At 43.3% G+C, this 12,234-nt stretch overlaps 1 protein-coding gene and 1 long non-coding RNA gene across 2 annotated transcripts in view; both read left to right on the top strand.

Moving 5' to 3' along the window:
* The window catches only part of LOC308308325, an 839,845-nt gene that overhangs the window by 617,068 nt on the left and 210,543 nt on the right, over positions 1–12,234 (top strand). The gene's annotated exons all lie outside the window — the stretch shown is intronic.
* The window catches only part of hdac4 (histone deacetylase 4), a gene marked incomplete at its 3' end in the record, with an annotated part of 312,733 nt that overhangs the window by 135,215 nt on the left and 165,284 nt on the right, over positions 1–12,234 (top strand). The window contains exon 4 of the mRNA XM_080753473.1: positions 9,234–9,455. Within this exon, the coding sequence (XP_080609599.1) occupies positions 9,234–9,455 (222 nt within the window). The remainder of the gene's footprint in view (positions 1–9,233; positions 9,456–12,234) is intronic.

Here is a 12,234-nt window from a genome sequence, read left to right as displayed (position 1 = left end):
CCCTCTATACACTTAAACTTTATTTTGGTTTGTTTACTGTGCAGTGAGAAAACAATGTTGCACATAACGTTAATCATCTGGGGACCCCCCAAAATAATTTGGGGACCCCCCTGCCAATCCACTGGAAATCGGCTGTCTGGCCAATGGCAGGACGTGTGGAGTATATGTATAGTATACGTTTATATGGGTTGCTGCTTATCAGAAATGCAACAAATATTTTTCCAGACTCTTATGTAGCATCCAGAGATTGTGGAATAATAGTCTGGCTACTCGTAGGGATGGGACGATATGGACATTTCATATCACGATTATTGTGACAAAAGAAATAGCGATTTACGATATTATCGCGATAATCAAAATCCATTATCCTGGGGCGGAACATTTGCCAAAAAAATTGCCGATCTACAAGCTCACAACGCGCCGTTGCAACACGTTGTGAGCTTGTAGATCGGCTATTTTTTGGCAAATACATTTGATGGAGAGTGAAAAAAAAGACTGTCTCAAGTACGTATATCAAGTACCTTTTACCAATATTAGTGGGTTTAAGTGGTACTGGATATGCAGCTCGGCAAATAAAAGGTGAATTGATCCCAGTGCATGACGGAGGACGATATCCTGATAAATTAAATCTCCGCGATACGATTATCGTGAGTGTTTTTTATCCCGATAAACGATAATATCGCGAGAAGAGAGAGAGAGAGATTAGGGTAGCGACATGCAGCAAATGATCTCAAACCGGGGCCGTTGGAGGCCGTTTGGTATGCGTCCTAAGTACCATCTGGCTATTGGCGACAGATCTTGGCTGTTCCAGGTTCCCTAGGTTAACTATGGAAAAGGGAGGTTTGTTGTGTGTGTCCGTGTGCGTCCGTCTCCCCTGGGTTGTGACAGTGATATGATTTATGGGTTATGGCTGAGCTCTGGTGTCCCCCACCTCAGCCACATGCAACAGAGCGAGTGTGGTGACCCAGAGAATCAATCTCAATCAGTATCACATATACAAGCTACAGTACAGCAGAGCATACTGTACATACACACACTGTATGCACGCACGCACGCACGCACACTCTACTGTAAGTACTATGAGCTAAAGAGCTGTGTGTGTGTGTGTGTGTGTGTGTGTGTGTGTGTGTGTGTGTGTGTGTGTGTGTGTGTGTGTGTGTGTGTGTGTGTGTGTGTGTGTGTGTGTGTGTGTGTGTGTGTGTGTGTGTGTGTGTGTGTGTGTGTGTGTGTGTGTGTCAGCAAATCCCTACTGCTAAAGTCATGTTGCTGGGGGATTGTTTTTGCTCTGTTGCCATGTTGCATCATTCTACCCTCGTACGTGGGGGTGTGGGGTGTGTGTGTGTGGGTGTGCATGCGTGCATGGCCGCACCGCACGCTTCAGAATCGATTGTTAGAAAAGAGTGCAAATGAAGCCATAAATTAAAGTTATGGACAACTACTGTACTATCGGGCCATGTTGTTTTGAATGTGCAAAAACCGTGCTCTCTGCCTTACATGCCTGCGTGGGTGCACACACGCACATACTGTACCAGAATGCACACATACTGCAGCTTGCATGTGAAGGTGTACCCATTAAAGGTGACACTGGACATGTGTGCACTTGTATTATACATGTCTGAGGGTATACTGTATGAGTGCACTTACTTTAGGTATGCATTACATACTTTATAGGGTGCCTTTAAGAGTATGGGTGCCAGCTAATTTGTATATTAAGATTATCGTCTGTGCCTTTCCCCTTATGCCTAAATATCTTTGCCTTTTTTTACTATTTTGAAAAACATTTTAAAATACACAATCTACATCAACACGTTGTGAGCTTGTAGATCGTCTATTTTAATCGTCTAATAAAATCTTTTATAACAGTAAAAAAGGCAAAGAAGTTTAGGAATAAGGCAACGGCAGGGCCCTATATGTATTTGTAACTAATCCCCCCATCTGGTCCTTGGTCTGCCCCAGGGCACTAGTGCTGGGATACCCCATCATAAGCCGGGCCAGGCTCAGGTTGTCGCCTGACACTGTCCCTTGCATTGGATGTTTATTTCGTGGTGCTGTGTATGCAATCGCCTCGTCCCTCCAACACACACATCTCCCAAGTAAAGCCCTACTTAGACTTTGACGTGTTGCAAGCGACACTTTGTGAGCTTGCAGATCGACGCGGAAACGTGCAGGATGTAATACGTTCAGAAACGTTTGCCTTCATACAAATCTTGAAGGCCCACAAATATTTTTCGTTATAAACTAAAGCATAGGAAAACGAGGGGACAGCTGTTCTTTCACTAAAGGGGAATCAAGTGTCAAACATTCACAACAAGAATATTATTTTAATAATATTAAATTCGTTGCCAACTAATTTGATTATCACTTTGCGGCTACTAAGCTAAGGGGGAGATGAGCCTGCCCTGGGTACCAGTCTCAGTCTGCTACGCTACATTCAGTGGATTGGTTTTGTCAGTTTGTTTCCATGGTTTTCTCTGTCCCTTGGAGAGATTGGAGCCTGCCCGGTCAGACCGAGAAGCCAAGTGACAAATCCAATACACGAAACGGAACGCAGGCTGGTACCCACCCAGGATAGTAGCACTGTGGTTTCACGTGCACGTTCAACACAACGACCGGTTGTAATGGATGATCGCGGCTGGATGTTGTTTTAATCTTAAATGCTGTGTATCGCTTGCGGCTCTCTTGTCTCTTTCGCTGCAGTGTATTCCTGCCTAATGCTTAGGTCGTTCGTTATACAACGCAGGGAAGGAACACCATCGATCTACAAGCCCACAGCGTGTTGCATCCGCGACGCTTTGTGAGCTTGCAGATCGGCGGAGGTGTGTCTTTTGAGCCTACACACACGCAGGTTAATATAGGCTACTGACATACTGATATTATTAATTTCAGCTGTGCAAACATGACCCGCTTTAATTACTTCAGTCTATAGCCTACTAGTAGCTTAATGACTAGTAGTAGTCTTTTTTATATCCATTGTCCAATGTATTTGTATTTAAGTTCATAACGTTAAGAACATAGAAATGCATTTGAAATTAAATAAAAATGCAAATTTTCAGGATTCAAATTAAAAAATGGCTAAAAGAACTATTCAGGATTCCAATTAATAAATAGCAGATCTACAAGCTCAAAATGTGTCGCACTGTGACATGTTTTGAGCTTGTAGATCGGCTACTTTTGCTATGTTTGACTAAAATATAGTGGCCTTCTCCATCATCAAAGTTGCCCACCCCTGCTCTAGGGGCTCTATGTTTGTCCATGCCTTACCCCTCATCCCTAAACCTTTTTGCTATTTTTTACCATTTTGAAAAACATTTTTAAATAGTTCAAATAGCTGATCTACAAGCTCACAACATGTTGATGTTGATCGGCTATTTGAAGTATTAAACCAATTTAGAACGGGTACACATTATTGTGTATCATTCTTTTATGCTTTAACTATTGAAAAATAGCAGATATACAAGCTCGCTGCGAGCTTGTAGATCTACTATTTTCTTTTTAAATCGTGAAAATTTTAATTTTGACCCGATTCTATCAGTGTCGTTTGAATCCTTCTAAGATTTTTTGAAAAACCTATGTTTCAATGTCAGCAATCTGGCTAGCCATCGTCAAAGAAAAGGTCCCTTTCACTTAACTGGAGCTCAGTTAGTCTGTTCTTGAGAGACTACTATGTCAGTGGTTCTCAAACCTTTTCATGTGAAGGACCCCCAAAATGATATGTATTTGGCCACGGACCCCCATCTCAAAATATTTCGTTCCGGGGACCACCCAGAAGCAAAATTTGAGTTACAAACGTTCGCTTTGAAAATACATACATTCAAAGATTTGCACACATTTTCACGACTTTTTCAAAAATAGCAGATCTACAACCACAATGTCTCCACGATATGCATTTTCAGAGGTATCGTATATATCGTGATACAATTGAGGGAGCCTTGTAAAACATCCTGTTTAATCGTTAATACAGAGATTCATTGCAGAATTCAATTTAAACCTGCATTTTGGTCTAAATCAGTAGTTCTCAAACTTTAAAATGTCAAGGTCTCCATTTAACTCTGGACCCAGTAAGGGTCCATTTGGTTTCATTTGTATGCTGTCAGTTACATACTTGTAAAGTTCAATTTAGACCTCCCAAAAGGAACCCAGAGAGTCTAGTTTTTGTCAAGTACTTTGAAAAATAACCATAAAAACCAACGTGAAAAAGAATCGCGATAAAATCGTGTATCGTGATACAGCTTGGGAAAATATCGTGATATTGTATTTTTCCATATCGCCCACCCCTACTTCTTACACTCTCAGACTTAAAAGAACACTTGTGCGTTTGCCGTGTGCTTGTTCATTATTTGCTGTGTACCCCACGGAGTCCCCCTTGGGAGACTGTGGGCTTGTTCCTCCTGCTGTGAAACCTCAACTCCAGCATTATAGGATTCATTCCATTCCTACCCCACTGGTGAACTCGGCAACCCTCCGAGACAAACCTATTATTGGGGTCAAGAGTATGTTTCACTGTGCACGTTCACTCATGCATGTACTGTACACACCAACACACACTCAAACACCCTGTTCTCTCACACACACGCACGCACGCACGCACGCACGCACGCACGCACGCAGGTGCACTGCCTACAGCCTGAAGGCACAAGAGGCTTCTTTGCAGCCTGACCTTGTGTGAACCCGGCCAGGGGAATAGTTCTCCCTGTGGGAAGCGCACGGCAGCGGGGCCATGGCCAATACCAGGAGCCTTCTTCCACCGTGGTTTTCAGAGACGCGCTGGAAAGCCCACATTCCTTAAGCCCAACACTTTGTGTTGTGACTGACTGACTGACCGGCTGGGTGGTTGTTGAATACAGGCACTAACTTTGTACTTGTCACAATTATTGCATAATCCATCCATCCATCCATCTTCAACCGTTTATCCGGAAGCGGGTCGCGGGGGTAACAGTTCCAACTGAGACTTCCAGATTTCCTTATCCCGAGCATAATTGTCAATCATAATCGTTTCCCGGTTGAAAAATGATAATCCATTTTCAATATTATTTTTATGGCGGAAATAGCTGATCAAAAAGTGCTGCGTTGCAAAACGGTGGTAGATCATCTATTTCTGCAATTTTATAAAAAAAAAATAGATGAGCATTTTTCAGACCTGGACACCGCGTGTCTTCACCAAAAATAGCCGATCTACAATTTCACAACATTACGGCACCTTGTACACTGGTAGATATGCTCTTTTCAGCATGTTAATGTTCGACTATTTCCCCCCGATGTTTGTCTATCACGATGACATGCTAGGGTTTAATTGAATAATACGTTTCATCGGTGGACATGACGAGACTAGAGAGGGACGCTGTGATGCGTGAACATAAAACGCGTACGTGCGCGACACATCCATGTCACATTCGCACTCACAGCCAGGCCCGTTGTACAGATTTTTGGGAGGGGGGTCAAGATCAAAGACCTGGGCCCCCCCTCCACGTGGACCCCCCTCCATGCGCGTGCGCTCGCGTTAGATAGTACAAATTCAACAAATATGAATAACGGTCCAAAATAACCGCAACCAGCAAGCAACTACCAATAATTACAAGCAACTTTAAAGAAGTTGCTTAGAATAAGCAGACATGGCAAGCCTGACAGACAGACACGCACGCACACATGCACGCACGCGCGCGCGCGCGCACACACACACACACACACACACACACACACACACACACACAATGTATTTATATATGGCTCTAAACACCATATATTTGCATGAGATTAATGTTACAGTACAATTCAACAACTATCAGACCAAAAAACCACAGCCACCAGAAGGATAAGCCCAATGTTGCTTATAATAAGCAGACATGGCAACCCTGGCACACTCACAACACTTTATGCATTTAGCAGATGCTCTTAATCCAGAGCGATTTACAATAAACAAGGTAATACATCAATACATCAACACCAATACATCAAATGCATAGAAATAGTAATCTAAGAAAAATAATGGAGGCCTACAGTAGGTAGACCAAGAAGCATCTATAACTCACACACCCTCAAACACACACAAAGGAGAAAAAAGGCTGGCATAAAGCCATTTTTTACCTAATATCCATGGAGGTGACCAGTCCAGACGTCCCCACTCCCCAGTGCATAATATTCCTTCACTGACATTGGTGAAGGAACACATGTCTCTTTGAACAGCGTCGAAAACGTTAGTACGTAGGTAGGTATCGTAAATGTAAAAGGTATCCATAATGTCCTACTGATGTCTGTAGTTAACCCAAGGTGGTAAAAGCTGTGAAACAACTGTTTAATTCAGGTATTAGATAAGCTGGTGTCACTATGTTTGTTTACACCGCGCTTCCTCTAACAGACTTTCAGTCACTGTGGTTGGCTATGAGAAGGCAAATCCCAAACCAGTTGTCCTAAACCTCCCGCCCCCCCTCAGTCGTTGTGATTGGCTTAGTGCTACGGTTGCTTCAAAGAGTCAAAATAGGCGATTGGTTTAGAATCCATGCTACAGGTGCCTCAAACGGTCAAAAAAAGGCACATTTTCGATTTATTTTTGACACCGAAAGTGTACGCTTTACCCCCCCTTTCGGCGGCCCTGCTCACAGCCATCCATTTCTTACCTATGCGTGGAGTTGAATTTTCAAGTCTGCCACCCACGCGTGCAATGTGTTCACAAACACTTCAGCACCATAGAACAAGATGTGAGTGGCCTTGTGCATGTGAGCTTATTGTGCAAAACGAATAGGTTTTCTTTTTTACGTGATGAATTGAATTGAATTGTGTGTGTGTGTGTGTGTGTGTGTGTGCGTGTGCGCGTGCGTGTGCGTGCATGCACGTGTGCGTTAAGCTGTGTGGGATGTATACACCCTTCAGCTCTTGAAAAAAATAAGTGAAAGGCTGCAATTACCACGCTCGATTATTAATACTTCATCATGACCTTTTGCGTTGTTTTCCGCGAGCAAACAACTAAATGTTGTTAAGTGGGGATGGTTATTTAGAGCAGTGATTCTCAACCTTCTCCAGTACAAGGACTCTGTTGGATATGCATTAGGCCAGTGATACTCAAACCCCGGCCCGCGGGCCTTAATGTCCTCAAAGTCACCCATCCAACAAGCTTTAAATTGAGCAAATTGGACCTTCTGTTCCAGAGATAATGGCCAAAACATCTTGAAAGCGACCATTGAAATCGCTGATTTTCACCAACTTAAAAAAAAAAAAAAATTACCAGTGGCTCTGCCCGACTAATTAGCATACCCAAAACAACATTGTAGTATGCAAATCAAATGAAAGAGAGATGTACTGTAGCTCTACTTAACAACTGCATCATTAGCTATTTGGTAGCTAGACAGTCTGGATAATCTATTTTAAGTAGATTGTTTTATTTTTTACAAATTGTGTCATTGACAGAATATAAATGGAATTTCAAGCCATACAATAATGCACATTGCACTTGTCTTACCTTAGGTGGAGATAAAGCAAATAAAAGAGAGAAGTTATGAAGTAATGTCAATTTATCAACTGGCCCGTGGCCCCTTGACATTTTTGTAATGTGGCCCACAAGCTCAGAAGTTTGAGTATCCCTGCATTAGGCCACACAACACCATTTTATATCATTTATGGGTCCCCAGTTTACACTGTAAAATCCTTCATGTTGATTTAACCCATTAACTCAATCGCTTCTTTTTATAAAATCTCTTCCAGTTCCAGGATGCCCCCATTCTCCATAGACTTCCATGTAATTCATAGTGCACGGATCATGCACGCCCTTGCCTAGATCATGCACCACGTGTGTGCACGCTGTTCACAGCTTTCAAACAAAAACATCCGCTTGGAAATCCATTCAGGCATTCATGAAATAGCAGCCATTATGTTTTCTTCAAATGTAAACAAACATGGCTGCCATGTTTGAAAGATGGGGTTGGTATGGGGTTTAAACATGCAATGTCGCGATTGCGATAATTTTTTTTAAAGGCTGATTCTACAAATGCCTTCTGAATCAGTGGATCTCACACTTTCCAGATTTTTAAAAAGTAAAAAAAAAAAATAGCAATGTCAGCTTGTATCCACCTGTTTCCGCCCGAATTTACTGTAGCATTATTTGCGGGACACTTCCGGTTAACAGCAGACATACAAGCTCACGTCGCGTCGCAGTTGCAGCCGCTGTGAGCTTGTAGATCACACTCGGCTGCGGCGCCGGAAGCTGCCTGCACCTTCTGCGCAATGCACGATGGGACTTTGGAAAGTTGTGGATATCTGCAATTTTTTGAATGGCCAACGCAAAAATCGAGTGCGACACAGATGCTTTCCCGGTTTTAAATGGGAGTGTACAAATGGAATCACGTGACAATGCATTGTGAGCAAATATGTGGTCTAAGTCTAGGTCTCTTTTACCAAGCCCAGAGGGTGGGCACCTTTGATGATGGAGAGTAGTACATTTCCACATTCACTCCAGAGGGCCACGTCGCATATAATGTCTGGCAGAAACCTCTTGTCTCCGTATTTTAACCTTTTTCGTAAATGAATGCCCTACTTAGTCATTCTATAATGCAGGGGTCTTCAACGGGGGGTCCGGGACCCCTAGGGGGTCCTCTGAGTTACTACAGGGGGGCCGCCAAATCTTTGTGTGATTGGATATTCATATGCATTTGTTATATTGCTGTTGATGTGCTGACATATTATCTTGTTTATTATAGTGATGTTTTATCTGCTTATTGTAAGTCGCTTTGGATTAAAAGCGTCTGCTAAATGCCTAAACTCTAAACTCTGGAAACTTGTTTCATTCTTTTTTACATTAACCTTAGCATCCCTATTCGGAGGAGAACTTTTGCCTAAAATAGCAGATCTACAAGCTCACAACGCCTCGCGCTGCGAGGCGTTGTGAGCTTGTAGATCGGCTATTTTTGGCAAAGAGGTTTGGTGTGCTGTAGGGGGAAAAAAGAGCAGACTAAGTACAGAGTGAAAAGTCAAGTTTACTAAGTATTGACGGTTTAAGTGGTTAAATGTCTGCAAATACACATGAATACATTGTTGTCAAACAAGTCTACGAAACTATGTTAAAGTTTAATCAGCAAAACAACTATATACAGTATATATGGGGGGTCTCCCCTGCTTCATCCCTCTGTTAGTTTAGGGGTCCTTGGCTGAAAAACATTGAAGACCCCTGCTATAAATAAATTAGCATTCAGCAAATATCTGACTCATTTGTATAATCTTTCTCTTCCCTCCTCCTCCTCCTCCTCCAGTGGACGTGAGCACACCGGCGCTGCCCATGCCCATGCAGGTGCCCCCGGCCGCCACAGCCATCCTCCCCATGGACCTGCGCGTGGTGGACCACCACCCCCACCCCCACCACCACCACCCTCACCACCACCAGCAGCAGCAGCAGAGCCACTTCGCCCTGGCTCACGCCGCGCCGCCCACCTCGGCCACCTCCCCCGCTTCCTCGGAGCCGGGTCATCAGATGGGTGAGTCACACCCCCCCCCCGGCGTTTTTCCGTGGTTATCTGGAAATAACGGCGTGCTGTTAGATCCATATCTGAGAGGCCATACTGTGCGCTATTATTCCAAACGTAGGAGACGGTGGATAAAGGAGCGCTTCTTTTCCGTTCACGCGCGTCGGCTACTCGCCAGCGTCAGGGTTAATGAGGTTAGGGTTAGGTTTAGGCATAGTTTTACTGAGGTTAGGGTTTGGGTTAGGGTTAGAGTTAGGCATAGTTTTACTGAGGTTAAGGTTAGGGTTAGGGTTAGAGTTAGGCATAGCTTTACTGAGGTTAGGGTTAGGGTTTGGGTTAGGTTTAGGCATAGAGGTTAACATTCACACCAGCTCGGTCCAAGTGACCACAGCCGAGCGCTCCAGACCTCCGCTCCAGCCAATCACAAGCCGCGCCTTCTAATTTATGTGACGCCGTCTCCTACGGTAGGAATAATCGCATACTGTGCAGGTGTGCGCGTGATATTTAGAAGCATTAGCGTCACGTGTAGGCGTGTTCCATGCTGTTTGGAAACCTTAACTTTATATATCGTCACTTTCGGGCAGAAACCTCGTATCTCCAAGTTTCAAATGTGTGCGTTTTTTCGCAAAGTAAAGCCCTGCTTCGCCATACAAGGCCTTCGCACAAAGGTAGTGAAAACAGCAGATCTACAAGCACACAACGCCTCGCACCGCGAGGCGTTGTGTGCTTGTAGATCGGCTGTTTTCACTAGTATAAATCATTTTTAAAATGATAAATGCAAAACGAACGGTTTTGGACATACAAGGTTTCCACCCGACAACGACGATATGCAGGTGTGTACAATGTTGTTAAAGGACAACTTTGTTTTTTTACAACAAGGGTTCATAAACGTCTCCCCACGTCTCCCCATACACACCCATTGTAACTTCAAATATATTTTTTTAGTGATTCATAATACCCTCCTAATACAGTGAGCAGGCTGTGTATTATTTATAACTTTTTCATTTATTTTTAATAATTCTTTGGGAAAATGGAAAAAATTGAATACAAGAAAAATATATGAAAAATAAATGATTAAAATTAACCATAAAACACGGCATGCTCACGTATTAGGAGGGTATTTTGAGTCACTAGAAGAAATAATGGGTATTTTTAATGAATCTATCATCTAAATATTGAATAAAGCAAATTAAAAACTGTTCCGGGTGTTAATAAAAGCCTGATTAGACGATAAAATGACCAAAAGTTTTTTTTAAAGTGAAATATCCCTTTAACTGATTTTACACTTGGTTGCATGCTGAAAGATCTGCTATTTTCAGAGCGCAACACCCGAGTGCAACCAAACAAAAAATGACTTGTCTTTTAGTTCTAATGGATCTCTTCTCCACAAGTACCCCCCTAACATTTTAGTCTAGTTTTCATTTGTAGCCAATCCCGAGAATACTCGTGAAAAATACTCGAGTATTTAGAGTGCCGATCCCGAGTATACTCGTTAAAAGTACTGTATATGGAGTAACTCCGGTTCTCCTACCCTGTAGCCGGGCGGAAGGTCCTGGCACAATCGGCCTCGCCGATTCATCATCATCACGGATCCACGTGCACAAAATAGTAATCCCATAACATGGAGGCCGACGGGGAATCGCATCTTTAATGTCCATTTTCTCCACACAACACTTTTAAAGCCAAGGATGGCATTAGATTCTCGCTAATAAAACACATGTTGAAAAGCAGCGATCCACCATTACACAACCGCATGTTGATGACAATCGCTTCCGGTGAATGACGTCATGACGTCAAACCGGAAGTGTTTACGCAATGGACTTCTGGCCTTCAAAATAAGACAATGGAAGCGTATGGGAGCCTGCGGGCGGCACGCTGGACATTTTACCCGTTCATGTCTGGAGCACTAAATGGGTTAACCAAATTGACAATATATTTCACTTTTTGGAGCGGTGAAAGCGCTCCCAATAGACAGGTATGTCTGTGGGTGGGTGGGTGGGTGGGTGGCTGGCTATGTGGCTGGCTGGCTGGGTATGTCTGTAGCCTGGCAATACCTTGAGTGGCCACACACAACACACAAGTTAAAGGAGGGGCGCTGTTGTGCAGGCACACACACACACAGCTTCTATGGCACTATTGTGCAGACTAGACACACACACACACACACACACACACACACACACACACACACGGTATAGCTGCTCAGATTCACCGCTCCACTTCGAACCGAGGTTTGATTTTTTATTTCGTTTTCGTCAGTGAAAAAAGGGTAGTCGGCGAACATTTCTCGTCATAGTTTTAGTCTAGGAAGTCAACACTGCATTGATGGAGGATAAACGGTTACGGTTGCATTCCTGGGTGTGTGTGTCTTAGGGCATTAACGAAAAAGTTGACAAGTTGACTCCCACCAGAGAAAGTCAAAAGTCGAAGTAAAAAAAAAAGAAGAAAAAAAAACCCTTCTATTGTGAAAATAGCAGATCTACATGCTCACAACGCCTCGCGATGCGAGGCGTTGTGAGCATGTAGATCGGCTATTTTCACAATTTCGGCCTCTATATATTTGACAAATTTGGACAATGTTCAATTTGTCATTTTAGAGGTATTAAAAAGTCCGTAAATTGGCACTTTAGAAATGTGAAGATACCCTCTATACACTTAAACTTTATGTTGGTTTGTTTACAGTTGAGTGAGAAAACAATGTTTCACATTAAGTTAATCATCGGGGAACCCCCCAAAATAATTGGGGGGGGGGGGTCGTGTGTGATGTGATGACGTCATCAAACGATAAAGT

Source organism: Nannobrachium achirus (assembly GCF_963921795.1).
Source record: "Nannobrachium achirus genome assembly, chromosome: 22".
Taxonomy (NCBI): Eukaryota; Metazoa; Chordata; class Actinopteri; order Myctophiformes; family Myctophidae; genus Nannobrachium; species Nannobrachium achirus.
This window is presented reverse-complemented; position numbering and strand designations above follow the sequence as displayed.